At 48.2% G+C, this 21,065-nt stretch overlaps 2 protein-coding genes across 3 annotated transcripts; both read right to left on the bottom strand.

The window, feature by feature from the left end:
- Window positions 1-934: 934 nt before the first annotated feature.
- cdr2l (cerebellar degeneration related protein 2 like) lies at window positions 935-11,977 on the bottom strand. 2 transcript variants are annotated; one of them, XM_023949580.1, is made up of 6 exons: window positions 11,554-11,977; window positions 5,437-5,549; window positions 3,659-3,807; window positions 3,427-3,591; window positions 3,146-3,353; window positions 935-2,479 (listed from the first exon to the last, which is right to left on the bottom strand). In XM_023949580.1, the coding sequence occupies exons 1-6, from the start codon at window positions 11,630-11,632 to the stop codon at window positions 1,712-1,714; spliced, it is 1,482 nt and encodes a 493-aa protein (XP_023805348.1). In that variant the 5' UTR covers window positions 11,633-11,977; the 3' UTR covers window positions 935-1,711. The 2 variants fall into 2 exon arrangements, with proteins under 2 accessions (XP_023805348.1, XP_023805349.1); XM_023949581.1 differs by lacking the exons at window positions 5,437-5,549; window positions 11,554-11,977 and adding an exon at window positions 5,077-5,427 and having other exon boundaries at window positions 3,659-3,951.
- Window positions 11,978-15,666: 3,689 nt separating this feature from the next.
- Window positions 15,667-18,568, bottom strand: LOC111946450 (keratin-associated protein 10-6-like). Its single transcript, XM_023949778.1, has 2 exons — window positions 18,563-18,568; window positions 15,667-17,783 (listed from the first exon to the last, which is right to left on the bottom strand). Exons 1-2 carry the CDS (start codon window positions 18,566-18,568, stop codon window positions 15,942-15,944), a joined length of 1,848 nt encoding a protein of 615 aa, XP_023805546.1. The 3' UTR covers window positions 15,667-15,941.
- Window positions 18,569-21,065: the final 2,497 nt, after the last annotated feature.

Here is a 21,065-nt window from a genome sequence, read left to right as displayed (position 1 = left end):
TGCAGGACATATTCCTAGATGCCATCACAACCGGCCTAACTGTGGTTAGATTGGGTGTGTTTCAGATAAAAATTAATGTTGGCATTCATGTTTCTTACCTGCAGATAGTCGATGTTTAATACACAAATTACATAAATGCACATCTTTAGCAACACATTTACACCCATGAAGGACTGCCAATCGCAAGGACATTTAGCAAATATAAATCTCTTCTGTAACAGGCAGTGTTTTCTGTGTGAGTCATGTGTGCTATTTACAATCACACCCAGCTGTTCTGTAATGTTAGACAACAACACCCGCGCACGCGCGACATTCTCAATGGATTTTATTTCAGACGCTCGTGTTGAAAAATGGATTTACTGACCGCGATGTAATGTTTGTTTTTCACCACTAGAAGGCGCAGGTGTGAAGTCGGGAGTTAAGGTTCCGTCATTAAAAAGGTTTGTTATATAAAAGCTGTGATACATGTTTTAAAATACAAATGACTGAATCGATGAAAGGTCTCTGAGGCTCTTGGACTCGACGCCAGAATAGGAGGAAAAGTCCAGAATCTTTCCAGTTATGGTGTAAGAAAAGAACCAACACCGAATGTAGCGCGCGCCAAAGATAGCCTAAACGTGAAACATGTGAGCGATTCTGGAACATAATTAAAAATAAAAGTCAAAACCAGAAATACTGTTTCATTTGCAAAATAAAGCTGCATTTTTTTTGACTCAAAATTAAAATGAAAAAGAAATCCGTCAAAATGCTTTTTCATTTTCTTCTTCAACACTGCGTATTCTGTCACTTAATTAAAGTAGCAGAAGTGTATAATACATTCACTTCTGTATAATACATACTTCTATTGACCTTTTATGGTCATTTTCACAGTAATGTGTATCGTTTTTTCCAATAGTTTTGCTCATTTTTTTCACAAATGAACAGAAAAACACAGTATTTCCTTAATGCTTTATTAATGCTTATGGACACAATAACATGTATTAAATGTTTGTGGCAAAGTAGCTGATGAACTCACACTCAACAGATTTAAACCAAATAAAAGCATGAAGCAATATAAATAGTTGTTTTTAACGTTGACATACAGGCACTGCAAAGGTTCAAATCCTTCAGGCACACTGTTTGACCGGAAACGCCATCTGAGGGTGAGACGCTCCTGCAGAGCCTGCAGAGGATGATGAGGGTTTCCTCTCATGATGAAGAGTATAAAACGTTTAGTTAAAGACACACGGAGGGAGAAGCTGCTGCAGCTGTGAGGAAGGTGAGCCTGATAGTTGGAGAAGACCGAAACGTTCAGGTTCTCCGCGTTTGCAGAGAACCTCCACAGTGTCTGTCGGGAGGTCAGTCTGATGATAAACGCCTCAGAACTCAGCTCCTTCTCCTGGATGTTCTCCTCCAGCCTCTGCTCCCCGATGAGGAGAAACAGAAACCGCTGTAGAGAGCGGCGCTCAGGAGGACTGTGACAGGAAGTGACCCAAACAGAAAATAACCACGTCACGCTTTCATTTCTGCGGTTCTCCAGGAGACGTGAGGAGGCGGCTGAAGCTGCAGCAGATGGTTAGCACCATGGAGGAGCAGCGCCCACAGCAGGAGGTCCTCCGTGAAGAAGCTCCTCCTCCTCGTGAAGACGGTCTGACGGTCTTCTGGTGGGGTGGTGCTCTTTTTCAGATCATCTGAGCCCCCCCCCGGCTGCTTCTTCACCTCCTGCAGACCCTCAGTGTTTGCTGGATTTTCCCGATTTTCCCGATTTGCTGACTTTGGCAGCTTTGGTGGCTTTGATGTCCATCTTGGTCTTCTGGATGCGAGAGAAGATCTCCTTGAAGAGGGCCTTGTACTCCGGCGTGTTCTGGCCCAGCCGCTTGTCCACCGCCTCCACCTGCCTGCCGATGCTCTCCAAGGCCTCGGGGGTGGAGGGAGACTGGGTCGGTGTGGGGGGAGGCGCCGGGGCGGGGTCCGCGGCACAGTCTCTCATGGACGGATCTCTGGAGACGGGGCGGGAGGTCTGCACGCCGGCGTGGCACAGGCTCTCCTCGTGACGCCGGCACTTGCCCAGCAGCTCCTCGTACTTCTCCAGCAGGGCGTGGTACTGCTCGTCCACCTCCCTGAGGATGGACATGCCCCTCTTCCTCACGCTGTTGGCGTGGAGCGCGTAGCTGCCCCTCCTGCGGCCGGACGCGTCCCGGGCCACGATGGCGTTGAGCGCCGTGTCGCTGCAGCTCTTTCTGACGGGGTTGGACTCTGGCAAAGCCTCCCCTCCCACCCCTACCCCCCCTTTGGCGTCCTCCCTCACGCCGCCCCCTGATTCCCCGACGCCCACTTCCAGGAAGGTGTCTGTTTCCGGGGTGATGCTGAGGACGGTCTGGGTCAGCGCCACGCCGTCGTCCTCACCGCCCATCAGGAAGGTGCGGGCGCGGCGGAGCTGCTGGAGCTCCTGCAGCTCGCCCTCCAGCTCTCGAACCCTCGCCTGGCAGCTCTCAGCGTCCTGCAGGGAGAGGAGCGTTACACCTGCAGCTTCAAGTGATGCACAAGGACAAAAAACCCATTAACCCTCCTGTTTGCTGGACCGAGTGGCCCCGCCCCCTTGGCGTTTCAAACAGGAAGTACCCACAAATCCCGTAGACTTGTATGGAGACATAAACAGCTGTTCCTCAGTCATTCTATTGGTCAGGAGAACCGTTCTGGATCTGATTCCTGTTTTTCTTCTTTAAAATCCTCTTTTTTCAGGATTTTTTTTCTGTAGTTCAACTTATTCATTTCATAAACTGACCAATCAGATGCCTCAGTAAAAGTGGGCGTGTCCGGCTGGTCCCAACATCCACCATTTAAAATGTGAGACAGATTTTGTGTTGGCCTGCTCACTCCTGATTGGGGAGAGTGGTTGCCATAGAAACGATGACTCACACCGACTCGGACCAATCACTGCTTACAGGCAAAGTCTGGCTCCAACAGAGCGGCGTCCGTATGGCAAAAAAATGGCGACTAAATTGACTTCATTTGGTTGGAGCTGGAAGTGAAGTCGCTCAGTCCAGTTCTTATACAGTCAATGGTTCGGTCCAAACCAGACTTCAGATCAGAATCCAGAGAACCATCAAAGGAAACCAGACCTGGACTGAAGCTGCTAAACGTCTCCCTCTGGTTCTGATCTCACCTGCACTCGGGTCTGCAGCCGGGAGAACTCTGCCACCAGCAGGTTGCACTCCTTCTCCACCCCCTCCCGCTGAGCCCGCTCTGCCCGGACCGCGGCCCGCAGGGCCGACACCGCCTCCCTCAGGTGCTGGTTCTCCTCCTGGAACGGCTGCCGCTTGGCCTCCACGGTGAAGCTCTCAGCTCTTCCCACCACAAACTCGTCCTCGTACCTGACGGGAGCACAGACACGGTCACCCCTTCACCCCCGCGGTGCTCCGCACTCCCCGCCCTCCCCGCTCCCACCTGGGCGCCGTGCACAGCTCCCTCAGGCAGGGGAAGGAGTGGATGGTCTTGCGCCGCTCCCTCTTCTCCCTCTTGACCCGGAGCTGCTCCATGGAGCGAAGCTGCTCCGCCTGTGTAGACAGAGACTCCACCTGGTTCTGCAGCGCCTCGATGGTCACGGTGAGCCTGCAGAAGGGGGCGGGGAAAGGTCAGCGTGTCAGCGGCGAGGGGGGGAGGCGGCGGGCGGGCTGACCTCTCGATCTTCTGCTGCGAGGCCTTGCTGTCCGTCACCAGGCTCAGGTTGGTGCCCTCCAGCTCTCTGGCCGTGCCGTCCAGCTGCTCGTACACTTTGGCGTGTTGTTCGTTCATGTCCCGCAGAACGTCCAGCTGCTTCACCAGGTACTAGAACCGCACAAGCAGACGGAGCGTCCAGACAGATTCTGCAGCTTTTACACCTGTTCTGTCCCACCTTTGTTGTTCAGCAGACGACTCTGAGGCAATAAACACCTGACAGACGCTTCAGTGCTGACCTCCATTAACCATGTCCTAAAACAGGGGTCGGGAACCTATGGCTCGCGAGCCATATATGGCTCTTTTGATGGTCACATGTGGTTCGCAGACACATTTTTAATTTTTTCTTTTTCATTAGACCAGTCCTTCTTGGGCGCGATGCGATGGCAGAGCGCGCAGTAGTAGCGGTGCTTAGAGAGAAGGATCTGCGCCAGCGCTATCAGTTACTATTATCTATTATTTCACAGAGTTTGTAGCAGCCGGAAACCTGTGAATTGCCGTGCCTAAAACTGCGCGCTCCCGTCTCTGAGAAAGAGCGCGTAGATGCGGGGACGGGATGTGTGAGGGAGAAAGCAGAGGGTGAGGGTGGAGTTGTGGGCTCGGTCAGTAAGGTGAACCGCGCAGGGATTGTAAAAACATAAAACCCGCTGCCCGTCACTCACTGCAGCGTGTGAGTGTGTGTTTGGCTCCGTATCTGCATGTGAGCAGTCTTTCTCACATCTACAGAACATTCAGACCTAAGATCACGTTTAAAGTCTCAACGCCTGCATGAAGCAGAAACTCACCACGTATCAACCAGACTAGACCATCAGCAAAACTACCACGAGAAATACTCACCATTTATTAGCAACAGCATAACAATGTTATTAAAAAGAATCCTCAGACTTATTGTACTTTAAAAATGTTGAAATTAAATCAAATGCACACATTCATTTGTATATTTAGTTTTAAACATATTGTAGAAGACTGAGTTTAACGTGGCTGTTGGGCCGCGTTAAAAGTTCTGGAGTTCCTTGAACGCATCAAGCAGAGATCTGATTGGCTCTCAGTTCTGTCGCTCAGCCTGTTGTTAGGTAATTTGGACCAATGGGGTTCAGCTATGGGCCGAATAAGGGAAATGGGAGGGCTGGAGCGGGAGCAGGTGAATATAAAGTTGGGAGAAGCGCTCTCGTCTCGTCTCGGCGGGAGAGATCCAGGAGTTGCTGAATTAATTTACGGCATTTGTTACAGCCTGCATTAACCAGAATAAAGAACCTTAAAAGAGGTTAAGTCTCCGTGTGGGAAAAGGACGCTACATTATTATATGGCTCTTTCGAAATTACATTTCAAAATATGTGGCGTTTATGGCTCTCTTGGCCAAAAAGGTTCCCGACCCCTGTCCTAAAATGTTTCTGGTCCTTTCCTTCACTCAGTTTAAACGTTGAAGTAGCCATGACACTACCACCGCCGTGCTTCCCAGCTGCAGTGAAAATGAATCTGCTTCTAGATGTGAGTTTAGCCTCTTTTTCTGCTGCTCTCCTCCTAACCGACCCGAGTGTGACCGCAGCTGAACGTCTGTTTGTCGTTGAAGGTCAGAAATCGGTTCAATCTTTTGCCGTGAAACCCTCCAAATGTTCCAGAAGCATCACTCTGAGTCCAGATGACAGTCAGACTGGAGGAGCAGGACTGAAGCTGAAGTGGAGACGCACAAATGTTGTCTACATCACACGCAGTAAAACATGGAGAAGCTGGTGGGTTCACCTCGATCTCCTGCACCTGCTCCTCATTGGTGATGTACATCTGCTGCAGGGAGTCCTCCAGCTCCTTGTTCCTCTCCAGCAGAGTCTTCCCCAGCTCCGCCGCCAGGTGAAGGTCTGGCCATGGAAACAAGAAGCCAAAGGTTAGAGGAGGAGTCGCTCTTCATCGTCTCCCTCCAGACCCCAGCCTGCCCATCAGCCCCACTCCTCCTCCTTCTGCCTCAGACGGACAGACTGAGATGAAGGCCAACCGTCCTCTTCCTCTGCAGCTGCAGCGGCGTGAGCCCAGAAGGACCACGTCTACCCACGCGGCGGTACATGGGACACCGGGACGAGCCCTGATGGATGCTGGGACATGTGGGAGACCTGAGTTCCTACATCGTTTTTAGGGGTGAGGGCGGGACTTTGGACCCTGTGAGGGTTCAGAAAGGACTTAAAGCCAGAGGAAGTCATTTCATCCTAAACTAGGATCAAACCGCCGCCATGTGGAGTTAGCATACTAGCTTTAGCCTTGGTAGCGTTTGTACAGTTCATGAGTTCAAAGGTCAAATCAAAAGGTCAGGTGACCTGCTAGCATCAAACTAGCCCAGTCAGACGGGGATGATGACACTCATCTGTCAGTCAAAAGGCCACGCCCCCTTTTTAATCCTCAAACATGCTTCCATTGTAAAGTTGGAGCATAAAGTGAGCCGAGGCCTCCTGGGGGAGCAGCCCCCTAGTGGTGACCAGCTGAACTGCCCCGGCTCCAACTACACTGTTGGGGGGGGTCTCCTGGGTTTCAAAGCAGCTTTAGCTTCCTGTTGCATTATGGGAGCACGGTTACTGTCAGAATGCGGTTAGACCATGGCGTTTTCATGTTTGCTTTGGGGCCACCATGAGAGAAAACATCTTCAACATAAACCTGTCAGATTATGGAGAATCATCCAGATGAGAAAGTCAAAATGTTATAACATAGTAAAACAATTATTATTAGAAAAAGATGTCAAATTATGAGAACAAAGTCTACATTTTAAGTCAATAAAAAAGTCAATATTTTGCTAGAATAAAGTCATAAATGTATTTTTTTAAACTGATCCTTTTTTGTAAATAACTGTACTTTTACAAACTAAAGTCCGATTCTAGCGCTTCCTCTGCAAACTCAAACGGGTTACGTCTGTTGAGACACTTCAAAGCCACATTTCACTTTTCATTTTTAAACTGGAGCAGAAATCTACGACTTTGACTTCTTTCTGATCATTTCCGGACTCTGTTCTGGTCTGTTTTCCTCTCCCATGGGGACGGAAACGCTCCTCGTTTCTCCTCGTTTCTCCTCGTTTCTCCTCCTCCTGTCCTGCAGCAGCTCCATGAGGCGTCATTCCCACAGATGCAGGAATTCCTGTGGGTCGGAGCTTCAGGATTCCTCAGCAGAACATGAGGTTCTCCACGCTCCTCACAGAGCAGCTGCTCTGGACCTGTGATGTGGAAAACATCTGGATGTGTCCGTGTCTTCCTCACAGGGAAGACTGGAAACAGATGCTGCTGCTTTTCAAAGCTAAACTCCCCAAAGGTTTCAGAAATGTTCACACCGACCTCTTCAAGGACCTTCAGGCTCACGTTGATGACAGAAGATCATCCAAACTTTGACAGAGACAGAAATCAAGCGACCGACATCTGTTTTTGTGTTGAAGGCCTCCAGGATCTCCATCAGTGCTGATGACGTCTCACATGTGAGCAAAGGGAAGAGCAAGACTCACATGTTCCTCCAGAGTTCTCAGAGACACGTAGGAGAGCAGACGCGGGTCCAGACGACCCACAGAACCTTACAAACACTGACCAACGTTCTCTTTTTGTTGCTCAGAGACAAACGCAGATCCAGGAAGCAGCAGGAAGCTCCTCGCCGGTACCGAGACGGTCCGCTTCCTTCCTGTTTGACAACTCAACGCCGACTCATGGAAGCTTCAATTACAGCTACCACGCCCGCTTTTATTTTGGAAATATCAATTGTTTTAAAAAATGCTGGTGCATCTCAGAGACTTCCAGCTCGGTTCTGGTTCTAGAGATGCTGTTCTTGAAGGAGGGATGGAGGCTCGTCTCCTGTCTGTCAGACCTCACATCCCGTCCGTCTCCACAGAGACTCTCCTTTCATTTGAACGTTTTACTGTGAAAATCATTTGAATTTAAAGAAGTGGAAAATGGGAATGATAAAGTGGGAGGGGCTAAAAATGGTTAATATTCTGTTGTTTTCTGCAGAGTTTTGATTGACAGCGTCTGCTAAACAGTAAAGTGAGTTAACATCCAGAGGATTAGGCGAAATCAGATTCACCGTAACCACAGTTACTGGGAAACGGGCCAACAGAACCGTCTGCACTCAGGCCCAAAGCCTCCCAGCCTGAGTGACAGCTGTGTCCCCCCCCTGAAGGAGTCAAGGCCTCCTCTCTGCTCCATCAGCGCCTCCATCTTTCCGCTTCCACATCTATATTTCCACGCCAGCACAAGAAACGTCACGATCCTCTTCACGGGCAGCACCAAGAAGTCCGGTCCAGCAGAACGGCAGCATCAGCACCCCTGAGCTGGAAAGACTGGAGAACGAGTGATGGAGGGATGAGCGGAGAAACGAGGCGGCGACCATGATGACTCAGCAGTCTGTCTGCCTTCAGAGGCTGGAGACCCTTAGTCAGCATTGAAGAAGCTTCTAGAGGCCAAACGCAACGAGCTCCTCCGGTTCTATGGAAGCGATTATGTAGCATAAATAAAAAGCAAAGTCAAAACCAGAAATGCTTTTTCATTTTCAAAATGAAAAAGCATTTTTTGACTCAAAAATAAAATGAAAAAGCAATCCACCAAAATGCTTTTTCATTTCCTTCCTCAACACAGCTTATTCTGTCACTTAATTAAAATTAAAATGAAAATGGTATTTGACATTTCATTTTCAAGACGTTCTCTGGTAAATGTGTAGCATAATTCTTTTAGAAATGTCTAATTTGACAATTAAAATGGATTAATAGAAATGCTTTTTAATTTTCAAAATGTAGCTGCATCAAATGACTCAAAATTAAAAAGAAAAAGCAATATTTCAAAATGCTTTTTCATTTTTTACCTAAAACCGCTTATTCTGTGTCCTAATTAAAACGAAAATGCAAAGAGGGGATTGCATTTGCATTTTAACATCCACCCCGCGCAGCTCGTCACAATATTCATTTAGGGAAAGCAATAGCAGAGGGGAGGCGGGGCGATGACGTCACTGCTTTCTCCGTGTGTCCGGCCGCTGACTGACGCACACACGCGCACCAGGAGCAGACTGTGTTAGCGGCAGAGACGAGGGTTTTGTGATGGTTATGCACTTCTGATGAGTTTCCACAGCTTCTCAGGACTAAGTAGCTGCATGTCCGCCTTCTGCGGTCCTCCTCCGGCCGCACCGCGGACAAGCTTTTTTCTTCGGACCGCCAGCTCAGCTGCCTTCGCACAGCGGAGCGCGAAGCTCCTGATGATCGCTGAAGGCGGAAATGCTGCTGCGATCTGAGAAACCATTATATGAATTTGTGTTTCCAGTGGTGTCCAGAACAAAATAAAGACTGATGTAATTCACAGATATTTACACATTTATCTGCAGCTTCGCGGTGAATTTACTGTTTGATGACAGCTGGAGCTCCATCAACAGACAGTAGATTTCTCGATGCTAAACGTTGCTGGTTGGACCAAAAACACTCACTCAGCGCGAAGCTGCAGGAGACTATCTTCATAATGTGCTTTTATTACAGTTATGCTAATATTTTACGGCCTGCTCTGCTCGATTATATGTTTTTAAATCCGTGCGGTCAGACGACGCTAAAGTTGGCTTACGATTCACAGCTTCTGATTCGCGAGGGAGCTGAAGGAACATTCTGCTGCATTTTTCACATTAAGATCACCTAAAACCGGGTCCTGTTCACAAACCGCTGGACCTGGCCAGCTCAAACCTGGATTCCTGGATCTTAATAAATCAAACAGCAAATTCACCGCGAAGCTGCAGATAAATGTGTAAATATCTGTGAATTACATCAGTCTTTATTTTGTTCTGGACACCACTGGAAACACAAATTCATATGATGGTTTCTCAGATCGCAGCAGCATTTCCGCCTTCAGCGATCGTCGGGAGCTTCGCGCTCCGCTGTGTGAAGGCAGCTGGCGGTCCGAAGAACAAAGCTTGTCCGCGGTGCGTCCGGAGGAGGACCGCAGAAGGCGGACATGCTGCTATGTAGTCCTGAGAAGCTGTGGAAACTCATCAGAAGTTCACAACCATCACAAAACCCTCGTCTCTGCCGCTAACACAGTCTGCTCTTGGTGCGTGTGTGTGCGTCAGTCAGCAGCCGGACACACAGAGAAAGCAGTGACGTCATCGCCCCGCCTCCCCTCTGCTATTGCTTTTTCTAAATGAATTTTGTGACAAGGTGCGCGGGGTGGATGTTAAAATGCAAATGCAATCCCCTCTTTGCATTTCTGTTTTAATTATGACACAGAATAAGCGGTTTTAGGTAAAAAATGAAAAAACATTTTGAAATATTGCTTTTTCTTTTTAATTTTGAGTCATTTGATGCAGCTACATTTTGAAAATTAAAAAGCATTTCTGTTAATCCATTTTAATTGTCAAATTAGACATTTCTAAATGAATTATGCTACACATTTACCATGGACCTTTTTGAAAATGAAACGTCAAATACCATTTTCTTTATCATTTTAATTAAGTGACAGAAAAAGCTGGGTTGAAGTATAAAATGATAAAGCATTTTGAAGTATTGCTTTTTCTTTTTAATTTTGAGTCAAAAAATGCAGCTACATTTTGAAAATTAAAAAGCATTTCTATTAATCCATTTTAATTGTCAAATTAGACATTTCTAAATGAATTATGCTACACATTTACCATGGACCTTTTTGAAAATGAAACGTCAAATACCATTTTCTTTATCATTTTAATTAAGTGACAGAAAAAGCTGGGTTGAGGAAGGAAATGAAAAAGCATTTTGGTGGATTGCTTTTTCATTTTATTTTTGAGTCAAAAAATGCTTTTTCATTTTGAAAATGAAAAAGCATTTCTGGTTTTGACTTTGCTTTTTATTTATGCTACATAATCGCTTCCATACGGTTCTGACTGAGATGATGGAGACGCTCTGCTGCAGGAGGAGCAGCTGCAGGAGGAGGACGCTGCAGGAGGAGCAGCTGCAGGAGGAGGACGCTGCAGGAGGAGCAGCTGCAGGAGGAGCAGCTGCAGGAGGAACAGCTGCAGGAGGAGCAGCTGCAGGAGGAGCAGCAGCAGGAGGAGCAGCTGCAGGAGGAGCAGCTGCAGGAGGAGCAGCTGCAGGAGGAGGACGCTGCAGGAGGAGCAGCTGCAGGAGGAGCAGCTGCAGGAGGAGCAGCTGCAGGAGGAGGACGCTGCAGGAGGAGCAGCTGCAGGAGGAGCAGCTGCAGGAGGAGGACGCTGCAGGAGGAGCAGCTGCAGGAGGAACAGCTGCAGGAGGAGCAGCTGCAGGAGGAGCAGCTGCAGGAGGAGGACGCTGCAGGAGGAGCAGCTGCAGGAGGAGCAGCTGCAGGAGGAGGACGCTGCAGGAAGAGCAGCTGCAGGAGGAGCAGCTGCAGGAGGAGGACGCTGCAGGAGGAGCAGCTGCAGGAGGAGGACGCTGCAGCTCACGACCCACAGGAGGGAAACAGAAATCCATCCCAACAAAAGCACAAGAGTGGAACAGTCCGCTGATGGTTCAGTCCGTCGCTCCAAAACAGAGGAGAGCAGGAGCTGAACCTCCTGCAGGAGGTTCCTGGAGGAGCCTCGGCTCCAGCAGGAACCTGCTTTTGGAACCTCCTGCAGGAGAGAAGGAACAGTAAGGTTCCTTAACCTCCTGGCGGAGCCTCGGCTCCAGCTGGCACCTCCTGCAGGAGGTTCAGGACCTCCGCTCCTCCTACGTCTGAACATCCCAAAGCGTTCGGTCCGCTTTCCTCCAGAACTGACATATTTGTATCTTAAAGGTTCCGTCCAGATGAGCTAACATCTTTAGCTTGGATCGCATTAGCTTAACAGAGGGGGTTTCCCGCCTTTGTTAATTGTTCCGAGGCCCAGCGGGCCGCCGGGACCGGGGGCTGCTGTGGTGGTTGGGGGGGCCGCGTCGCGCCTTACCCTGCTCCAGGTCCTGCTGGTCGTACCAGGGCTCCTCCTCCTCGGTGATGAACTCCTCCATCCTCCCCGGGCTCAGCATGGGGGTCGCTCCTGAAAAATGAGGGAACAATGGCCGCCCGGCGGGCTGCTGGGGCGGCGATGGATGCGCGCGGCTCTGTCGTCCTCCTTTCCGCTCCTCCGGGTCTCCTCCTCACTCTGCGCCTCCCCCGCCTCCCATCCAGCCGGTCCAGCCCCGCGCTCCAGCCCGGACGCGGAGCTCCGAGCTGCGGCTGCGCTGCTGCTGAGACGTGGCAGCGGCGCCCTGCGATGCGTTCAGGTGCAGCTCGGTTTTCTCTCTGCTGTCAGCTGTTATACCAGCTTTATTCACAGTCAAATATCAAAACTCTGCGCTATAACAACAACTCTGTTGAATCAACGGAACCAGAACCGGAGCATTTTCTGGATGACAGGTCACACAAACAGCGATGGGGGTTTGGGTCTGACAGGGTTCTGTTATTCAGGCCCGCTGAATGTGGTCTTTGGTAGAACTACTGATGGGTCCATCGACCTTTAGAGTCCAGAAGCACTGAGGTCCGAACCCTGTCTGTCAGCACAGCTGGCACATCTGGAAATTCCCAGCTTTTGAGCTGACTTTGAAGAATGATAGCGCAGTTATTTTATTTATTTTCGAAAATCTTTATTGAAGATTTACAGGATCATATTATAAAATCGAGTCAACTATAAAGTACACAGATAGAAAAATGAAGTTGCTATTCTGCGCATTCAAAAAATTCCAGGGTGTCAAAAGTTCATTTCTTGTTGAAGTTCTCGTAGTAAAGCAGGTCTCACCAATATTGAGACTGAACGTGATGGTAAAGGTGTAAAAAACATTTAAATAACATTATAATTCCTTCATTCCTGCATCCATGACTACTGCGAGTTCTTTGGGGGAAACTGGAATATTATGACTATATATTCTTCCATCCACTTTGCTCTACATCTCATAAATGCACCTTTTCCTTCTATTCCTTTTTCTAGTTTGTTGTTAAATTTGAATAATTCCCAGTTAGGACTGAATACATTGTTGATGCAGTAGCTTAGAATGATTTGATCATTTTTCTTGTCATTTCTATAACAGTGTTGTGGGACAGAAGACTGTTATTTATTTCCAGCGCTGAATGTTGGACATTGGGGAGAATTAACTTTAGGGAGACGATCATTTGGTCAGAAAAAGGAGCTGCATGAGAATTCACATCAACATCAAGGCAAGTTTATTTGTACAGCACAATTCGTACACAAAGTAATTCAAGGTGTTTCACAAAACAGAAAAATGCATTAAAATCACAATACATCATAGAAATAATCAACGTTAAAAAAAAAATTGAAAATTGATTTAAAAATAAAGGAAGGAAAGGAAAGAAAAGTGCAGATAGGACCTTTCAGTCATATACACGGCTAAACAGAAATGTTTTAAGTCTAGATTTGAACATGAACACAGAAGAGGCCTGTCTTACGCCTTCAGAGAGGCTGTTCCAGATTTTAGCTGCAGAATATTGAAACGCTGATTCCCCTTGTTTAGTTCTGACTCTGGGAATCAACATCAGTGACATTTATTTTTTTATGTGAGCCAATAACCAATCAGAGATTATTTAGAATAATAAACAATGATTTGAATGAAGGGAGTTTTGCTCTAAATACATCTACAATTTCAAATGTATCCATGAAATGTTATAAATATTTATTGTTGTGGTTTGTTTTTAGGAGGCTGTCTATCTAAGGTTTTGTCATTAACAACATTGAAATCACCACCAAAAATCAAAAAGGCCTCAGAATATTTTTTAAGCCACAAATACATTTTTTCATCCCATAAATCAAATAACAGACTGTTTTCTAAAGGAGAGTTGTAGCCAAATACATTAGAATCGATCAGATAGCGCAGTTATGCTGCGTTCACACCTAACGCGAGTGACGTGGCAGAGGCGGCCGGTTTAACGGTAACAGTCCGGTCCAGCAGCAGCGCGAGTTCAATACCTTCAATTTAAATCAACCTTTATTTATACAGCAGTTTCATACAGAATGTAATGCAAAGTGCCGTCCACAAAAATAACATAACAAAAGTACAATAATTCAATAATAATAATAATAGCCCTTCCCCACCAACATACAAACCTCAACCCCATCTCACACCCCCACCCCCCCAATGCTGATGAACATTGGCAAACAGGCTGAGCACAGTAAGGCAAATGACCATCGTTCAAATAAACGGTGGTCCAGCAGCGATGCCTGAGAAGAAGCCTGTTTCCAAAGAATAGTCGCTAAAGCGAGTCCTCAGGCTGGACGTGTCTCCTATCTGTGACGCACAAAGACACGATGGACGAGAGAATCACTTCAGACTGAACAAAATCCAGCTTTATTTTGATAGTCCACTTCCGCTTAGTGACACGTATATTTGCATGATAGCTACATATTTAGTTTGGAGATAAATATTTGATTTGTACTCACAAGTTACAAAGTTTAAATGTTTACTTTGGGAAATAAATATTTAGGTCAGATCTAAACATTTAAGTTGCGAACTAAATGATTAACTTTGTAAAATTATATACTTAGTTTACCAACTGAACATTTAGTTAATAGACTAAATATACACAATAACAAGACTAATTAATTTTAAGTTAAATAGTTAGCCTGCTAACTAAATATTCAGTTAGTTAATGTAACATTTATAAATACATGAGTTAAAAGGTGAAAATGTGCATTTGAAAAATAAAACCTGTTATTTTTCTCCTAAAACCGACTAAATAACAGAAAATACTGCTGTTAATATTTACACCTCTACTTTAAAGGAAGCTTTCAGTTTGAACTGACATTTACGTCCAATTGTCCTCTAAGGCTACAACAGATTCACCACTAGAGGGCGACACCCCCCAAGACTCTTTATGTTGCATACAAAACAGTACATTTTCTATAAAAGGAAATGCCACGCATGCGCAGGTGAAACACACTGCTTTCAGGTTAACTCTTATTTGATCATTTTACCATGTTGCATGAATTTCTGTGAAAAAGTGTTTAGACTCAAATTTTGGAAGCGATTTCCCCAAGAAACAGAATCAGTTGTCGGTCCATGTTGTGGTTAGAACAGCCATAAAGTGAGTTTTATTCTGAAAGGTCCTAAACGGCCCTGATGGCTGAGCGTCTGTCCTGCAGGGATCAGGATCCCGTCTCTACACGGCTCTCATTCAAACCTCATCTGTGTCCTTATAAAGGAAATGTTCATGAACAAACTTCTGCCACAAAAGCCTCTGCTGTCCCTGACTTTTCATGTGGGGGGGGGGGGGGGGGGGGGTCTGCAGACAGAGATGCTTGGGCTGGGGGGGGTTGAATGCTGAACAGCAGCGACTGACATAAACAGGACAGACGAGTGATGGACGGACAAAAGAGTCTCTGACGGATTTCCAGCCTCCGCTCTTCGACTTTCAAGCCGTAAATCTAATTTCATGAAACATTCCTGCATTTTCCAAGCTGAGAGCATCAAAGAGCAGGAATGTGAGGGAAACCTCTCAGTTCTGTTATTATGGGATGGCCTGGAGAGAGTCCATGGCTGAAGGAGTTCAGTCTTTAATGTGAAAAGGTCTCAGATGAACACGGAACAGACGATGAAAGCAGAGCAGAGGAAGACCGCGGCACAGCTTTGTTGGAGGAGTGAAGGGTCATGACCCCAGACACACTGAGGGTCACGGCAAAGAGGAAGACGAGGGTCTCAGTTTGGTGTTTGCCATTGTTACGTCAACAGTCTGAGACCATGGGGATCTTCAGACGGACCTCTGGATCCGGCACAGATGCAGTTCTGACACACGCCAAGGAGCTGTCTGGTCTTCAGAACCAAACAAGTCAAACGCCCCGAGAGACCAGATGGACCTTAGATAACTTCCCTCATCTGGGTCCAGAACAAACCTCCACCTCTCTGCTCAGAATCCTCCCGTTTGTCTTCATCTGTCAGTCTGTCCATCGCCACGGAAACAGGAAGGAGTTCAAACACAGCTCCTCTCTGGACCAGCCTGCAGCCTCAAACCAGAATGCTGCAAAGCTGTCAGAGAGCATCTGCTCTAAATCAGAGACGGACTTTTATTTTCTTTCTCCAGAATCAAATCCTGTTTTTGTCGACTTTTCTTGGCTGGAATCCAAACTGCTGCTCCCAGAAACGGGCCTGAATGTGGCGTCTGTGTTTGGTTTGGCTTCAGGTCCACGCCTTTCCTGGAAGGACCTGGACTCTGGGCCAGCCCTCCGACATTCTGGACTCTTCCCCGTGAGGAACCTTAAACGGCATCTCCGCTAAAACCGTCCGGACTCGGGTTTTCCCTGAAGTGTCCCGACTGTGGGCCGGTTCTGGAGCTGCAGACCTGCTCTGTCTGTCAGACGGTCCTGCAGCTCTCAAAGTCTGTGCAGAAAGGCATTGTGGGTAATGAAACAGTTAAAGGTACTAGCTCTAAAAGGACATTCAGGTCAGCTGGCGGGACAACATACAGACACCCCCCCCCCCCCCCGCCCGGGTTTCGTCTCCATGGAGACCGAGAACAAAAATAAAGAGGCCCCAGCACAGCTGGTCTGCAGCGACAGAGCGAGAGGAGGAGGAGGAGGAGGAAGAGGAGGAGTGAGTGAGCGCTCAGATGTACAGAGGGGGAGGAAAAGGAGGAGGCGCACAAACTCCCCAAAGAACAAGAGGAGAAAGTGAGCTGCTGGGAAAACAGTGACACAGAAAGGATCGGATCGGCTCCAAACCTCCAAAGGAGACCAGGAGACGGAGGAGAACGTCTGAGAGGACAGGAGGTCTGAGGACAGGAGGACTGAGGACAGGAGGACTGAAGACAGGAGGACTGAGGACAGGAGGACTGAAGACAGGAGGACTGAGGACAGGAGGACTGAAGACAGGAGGTCTGAAGACAGGAGGACTGAAGACAGGAGGACTGAAGACAGGAGGACTGCAGACAGGAGGACTGAAGACAGGAGGACTGCAGACAGGAGGTCTGCAGACAGGAGGACTGCAGACAGGAGGACTGAGGACAGGAGGACTGAGGACAGGAGGTCTGCAGACAGGAGGACTGAAGACAGGAGGACTGAAGACAGGAGGACTGCAGACAGGAGGACTGAAGACAGGAGGACTGCAGACAGGAGGTCTGCAGACAGGAGGACTGCAGACAGGAGGACTGAGGACAGGAGGACTGAGGACAGGAGGACTGAGGACAGGAGGACTGAAGACAGGAGGACTGAAGACAGGAGGTCTGAAGACAGGAGGACTGAAGACAGGAGGACTGAGGACAGGAGGACTGAGGACAGGAGGACTGCAGACAGGAGGACTGAGGACAGGAGGACTGAGGACAGGAGGTCTGAAGACAGGAGGACTGAAGACAGGAGGACTGAAGACAGGAGGACTGCAGACAGGAGGACTGAAGACAGGAGGACTGAGGACAGGAGGACTGAGGACAGGAGGACTGAAGACAGGAGGACTGAAGACAGGAGGTCTGAAGACAGGAGGACTGAGGACAGGAGGACTGAAGACAGGAGGACTGAAGACAGGAGGACTGAAGACAGGAGGTCTGAAGACAGGAGGACTGAAGACAGGAGGACTGAGGACAGGAGGACTGAGGACAGGAGGACTGAAGACAGGAGGACTGAAGACAGGAGGACTGAAGACAGGAGGTCTGAAGACAGGAGGACTGAAGACAGGAGGTCTGCAGACAGGAGGACTGAAGACAGGAGGACTGAAGACAGGAGGACTGAAGACAGGAGGACTGCAGACAGGAGGTCTGCAGACAGGAGGACTGAGGACAGGAGGTCTGAAGACAGGAGGACTGAAGACAGGAGGACTGAAGACAGGAGGACTGAAGACAGGAGGACTGAGGACAGGAGGACTGCAGACAGGAGGACTGAGGACAGGAGGACTGAGGACAGGAGGACTGCAGACAGGAGGACTGAAGACAGGAGGACTGAGGACAGGAGGACTGAAGACAGGAGGACTGAGGACAGGAGGACTGCAGACAGGAGGACTGAGGACAGGAGGACTGAGGACAGGAGGACTGCAGACAGGAGGACTGAAGACAGGAGGACTGAGGACAGGAGGACTGAAGACAGGAGGACTGAAGACAGGAGGACTGAAGACAGGAGGACTGAAGACAGGAGGACTGAGGACAGGAGGACTGAGGACAGGAGGACTGCAGACAGGAGGACTGAGGACAGGAGGACTGAGGACAGGAGGACTGCAGACAGGAGGACTGAAGACAGGAGGACTGAGGACAGGAGGACTGAAGACAGGAGGACTGAAGACAGGAGGACTGAAGACAGGAGGACTGAGGACAGGAGGACTGAGGACAGGAGGACTGAAGACAGGAGGACTGAAGACAGGAGGACTGAAGACAGGAGGTCTGAAGACAGGAGGACTGAAGACAGGAGGTCTGCAGACAGGAGGACTGAAGACAGGAGGACTGAAGACAGGAGGACTGAAGACAGGAGGACTGCAGACAGGAGGACTGAAGACAGGAGGACTGCAGACAGGAGGTCTGCAGACAGGAGGACTGAGGACAGGAGGTCTGAGGACAGGAGGACTGAGGACAGGAGGTCTGCAGACGTTGGAGTCCAGCAGAGGATGCCGTCAGCTTCCAGAGAGCAGTGAGAAGTAGGTGAGTCTGTTTCTTCTTATTCTCTGTTATTCACATTTCAGAAGAAACTTGTTAAAAGGGGGGAGGGGGGCATGGCATGCAGAGGAAAACGTGCAGAAACTTTTTTCTGACTGCAGCAGCACAAACAGGAAGCCAGAGAAACATGTGGGCATGGTTAAGGTCCTCAGAGATTCAGCAGCTGCTCAGGTTCCTCTTAGTCCTGTTTCTCATCATGTTTTTACCCAGAATGCTTCACTCCGATCCTCTGAGATCTCAGACGCCTGGACTTCAGCCCATCCATTTCAATCATTGACTCTTTGGTCTTCAGTCAATCTGGAACCCTGACCTGCTGTTCAAAGCCCACACCATGATCCCTCCACCTCCATGCTCACTTCCTAATCTCTCGTCACATGGTTGTCGGCTAAACAAGCTAAAAAACTCACTTTCTGTTGAGCCGCTTCTCTCGTTCTGCTCCTGTGACTCAAACTCCGACTTGGACGAGGAGAGTTTAGTTCTGGGGCGCGTGGGAGCCGCCAGACGCCACGTTTCCTCCGTGGTTTGTCCCGTTTGTCTCCGTCTTTTTCACCTGAACATCTTCACCCGTGTCTCTCTGAGGTTCTCCGGCCACTTCGGTTTCAGTGTTTCAGACTCCGTCAGCGGCTGTTTCTGAAACTTGGCAGGAATCCTGGTGGTTTTTAGTCAGGCGTTTGGCGGCGGGGAACATTTCAGAGCTGGATGTGTGCGTGGACACACACCAAACAGTCCTGCCATCATCTCCAAACACCGTTTGTCCGTAAATCATCAGAGGTTTCATGAAACAAACCGAATCTAAACCATCAGTGACCAGGAGCTCCAATAAATGTGGAGGAAATGCTGCAGGGAGCAGAAGCCGTGAGATGAACAGCAGCCAATAGGAGCATTTCTGACACGAAGGCTTTTTCTGATCCAAAGCAGAATGCAGATGATTCTGATTCTGTTTTCACATAAAAAGATGGGAGTGAGTGTGACAGAAACCCGTTAGCTTGTGGTTCAGAAACAAATGAGTCGTGAGGCAAACATAGGACATTAATATGTTTCTATGTCAGAAACATACAGACATGACCAAACATTTCTGCTCAGAAATGAAACGTTTCTTCAAATGTTTTCCATACTTTTGCTGTTTTCATGGAGTCAGACTGAAGGAGAACTCAAACAGAATTATGCAAATGAGCAGAAAACCACATATTTGACCACTGTTCATGGCATGTTTGCCTCATTTTAGGGATGTTATTAAACTTAACTGATAAAAAAAAAACATGAATTCTGTTCAACTGAATGGAAAAACAGAGACTAACCACTAAAAAGAGCAGAAACATCAGCTGCTTTACATTTTCCAGCATTGATTCAACAATCAGAGATGTCATCATTTTTGTTTACATCATTATTGTTAGGAAATGTGTTTGTAAACAATCTGATCTGATGACGCCTACTGGTTGCTTAGCAACACAAGCGCTGCAGCAGTTGAGGAAAGTAAGGAAAGTCTCGTTTTTTTTGGCTCTGCTGCTGTTTTTTGCATCTTCTCAGGTTTGTTTCAGACTCAAACTGAACTCCTCATCAGTACCACCCCCGGCCCGGTATCAGTCAGCCGGGTCTCACCCACACACAGCTGCTGCGGCGCCACGACACGTCTGCTCCTGAAATGCCAGCCGGAAATAGTTTGACTGTTTATAGAGAGGAGGTGAAGGAGTGGACATGCGGTCTGTCCACACGCTCCCACTCACACAGGAAGTTACTGAGTGTGACTGAGCGTGCTCATGAGCGTGCTCGGGGAGCGTGCTCGGGGAGCGTGCGCTCAGAGGGAGGGAACGCCACGGTTACAGGGTTTGCTGGAGCTCTTTCCTCCAGCCTCCCTCCCTCATCCTCTGCCTTTGCTCCTGCAGGAGGGCCGCTTGCATCGAGGAGCCACCATGGAGGTGAAGCAGGAGTTCCAGAACCTCCTGGAGAAGGTGTGGATGAAGCTGCAGGGACTCGGACAGGCAAGTCCGCTGGAGCTGGGGGCCTTCGTCATCCTGGTCCTGTTTTTTGGTGAGTTTGGCTGGAAAACATGAAACTGGAGGTTCAATGACTTTAATTCCAGAAAGAGCTTCTGTCTGACTTGAACCCATCATCACATTATTTCCACTAAACGTGTGGTTAGTAATGACAGTTTACCACAGATCGTGACGTCACTTTGTCACAGCATCAGTTCATTTTAGCATTTAGGATTCATGATGTTGGACCGACTTGAATCTTTTCCTGGAAATTACATGATTTTCAGACTACCCCCCCCCCCCCCCTTTTTTTTAGCATTTTATCTTTGTTGGTTTTTCTTCTACAGTTAAACTTTTGCAGAAGATGAAATCTATGGTCCAGTTTTCATCGGCTGCTTCTTCATGCAGCAGCTGGACGTTTTACTGCAGTTTTCTCAGGTTGTTTGGTTCCTTAAATGAATAAGTATTGAAAAATAAAAATATAAAATGACGCAGACCTGACAGAAATGAACCGTAACGGTCTAAAAACGTCAAAACGTTGATGACCCTCGGTAGACGGACTTGCAGACAGATCCACTGACAGTGTTGGGTAAATACTTTTTAAAAAGTAATTAAATTACTTTACTTTAGTTACTGGGAGCAATTGTAATTAAATTACTTTACTCGTAGCCATCAGAATTCCTGGCCAATGAGTGAGGAGATCTGTAGTGATGTGGTTTTGCTTCCACGCTTTAGTCACCTTGACTGCAGTCTGAATACAGACCAAAGAAGGTTCAGGACTCCATCCGGACCAAATTAAGCGGGTCGGGTCTGGACCAACGGATCTATCCAGAGCACCTTTAGGTCTGGACTGTAGGATCAGTGACGCCTCTCG

The sequence above is a fragment of the Oryzias latipes genome, chromosome 19 (genome assembly GCF_002234675.1).
Source record: "Oryzias latipes chromosome 19, ASM223467v1".
In the NCBI taxonomy this organism is placed as follows: Eukaryota; Metazoa; Chordata; class Actinopteri; order Beloniformes; family Adrianichthyidae; genus Oryzias; species Oryzias latipes.
This window is presented reverse-complemented; position numbering and strand designations above follow the sequence as displayed.

Coding starts and splice junctions, on each gene's coding strand:
- cdr2l (XM_023949580.1), bottom strand. CDS start 11,632: ATGCTGAGCCCGGGGAGGATGGAGGAGTTCATCACCGAGGAGGAGGAG. Junction 3,808..5,436: donor AGCAGGTGCAGGAGATCGAG/GTGAACCCACCA, acceptor GTGCGGTTCTAG/TACCTGGTGAAGCAGCTGGA. Junction 3,592..3,658: donor TCGCAGCAGAAGATCGAGAG/GTCAGCCCGCCC, acceptor CCCCTTCTGCAG/GCTCACCGTGACCATCGAGG.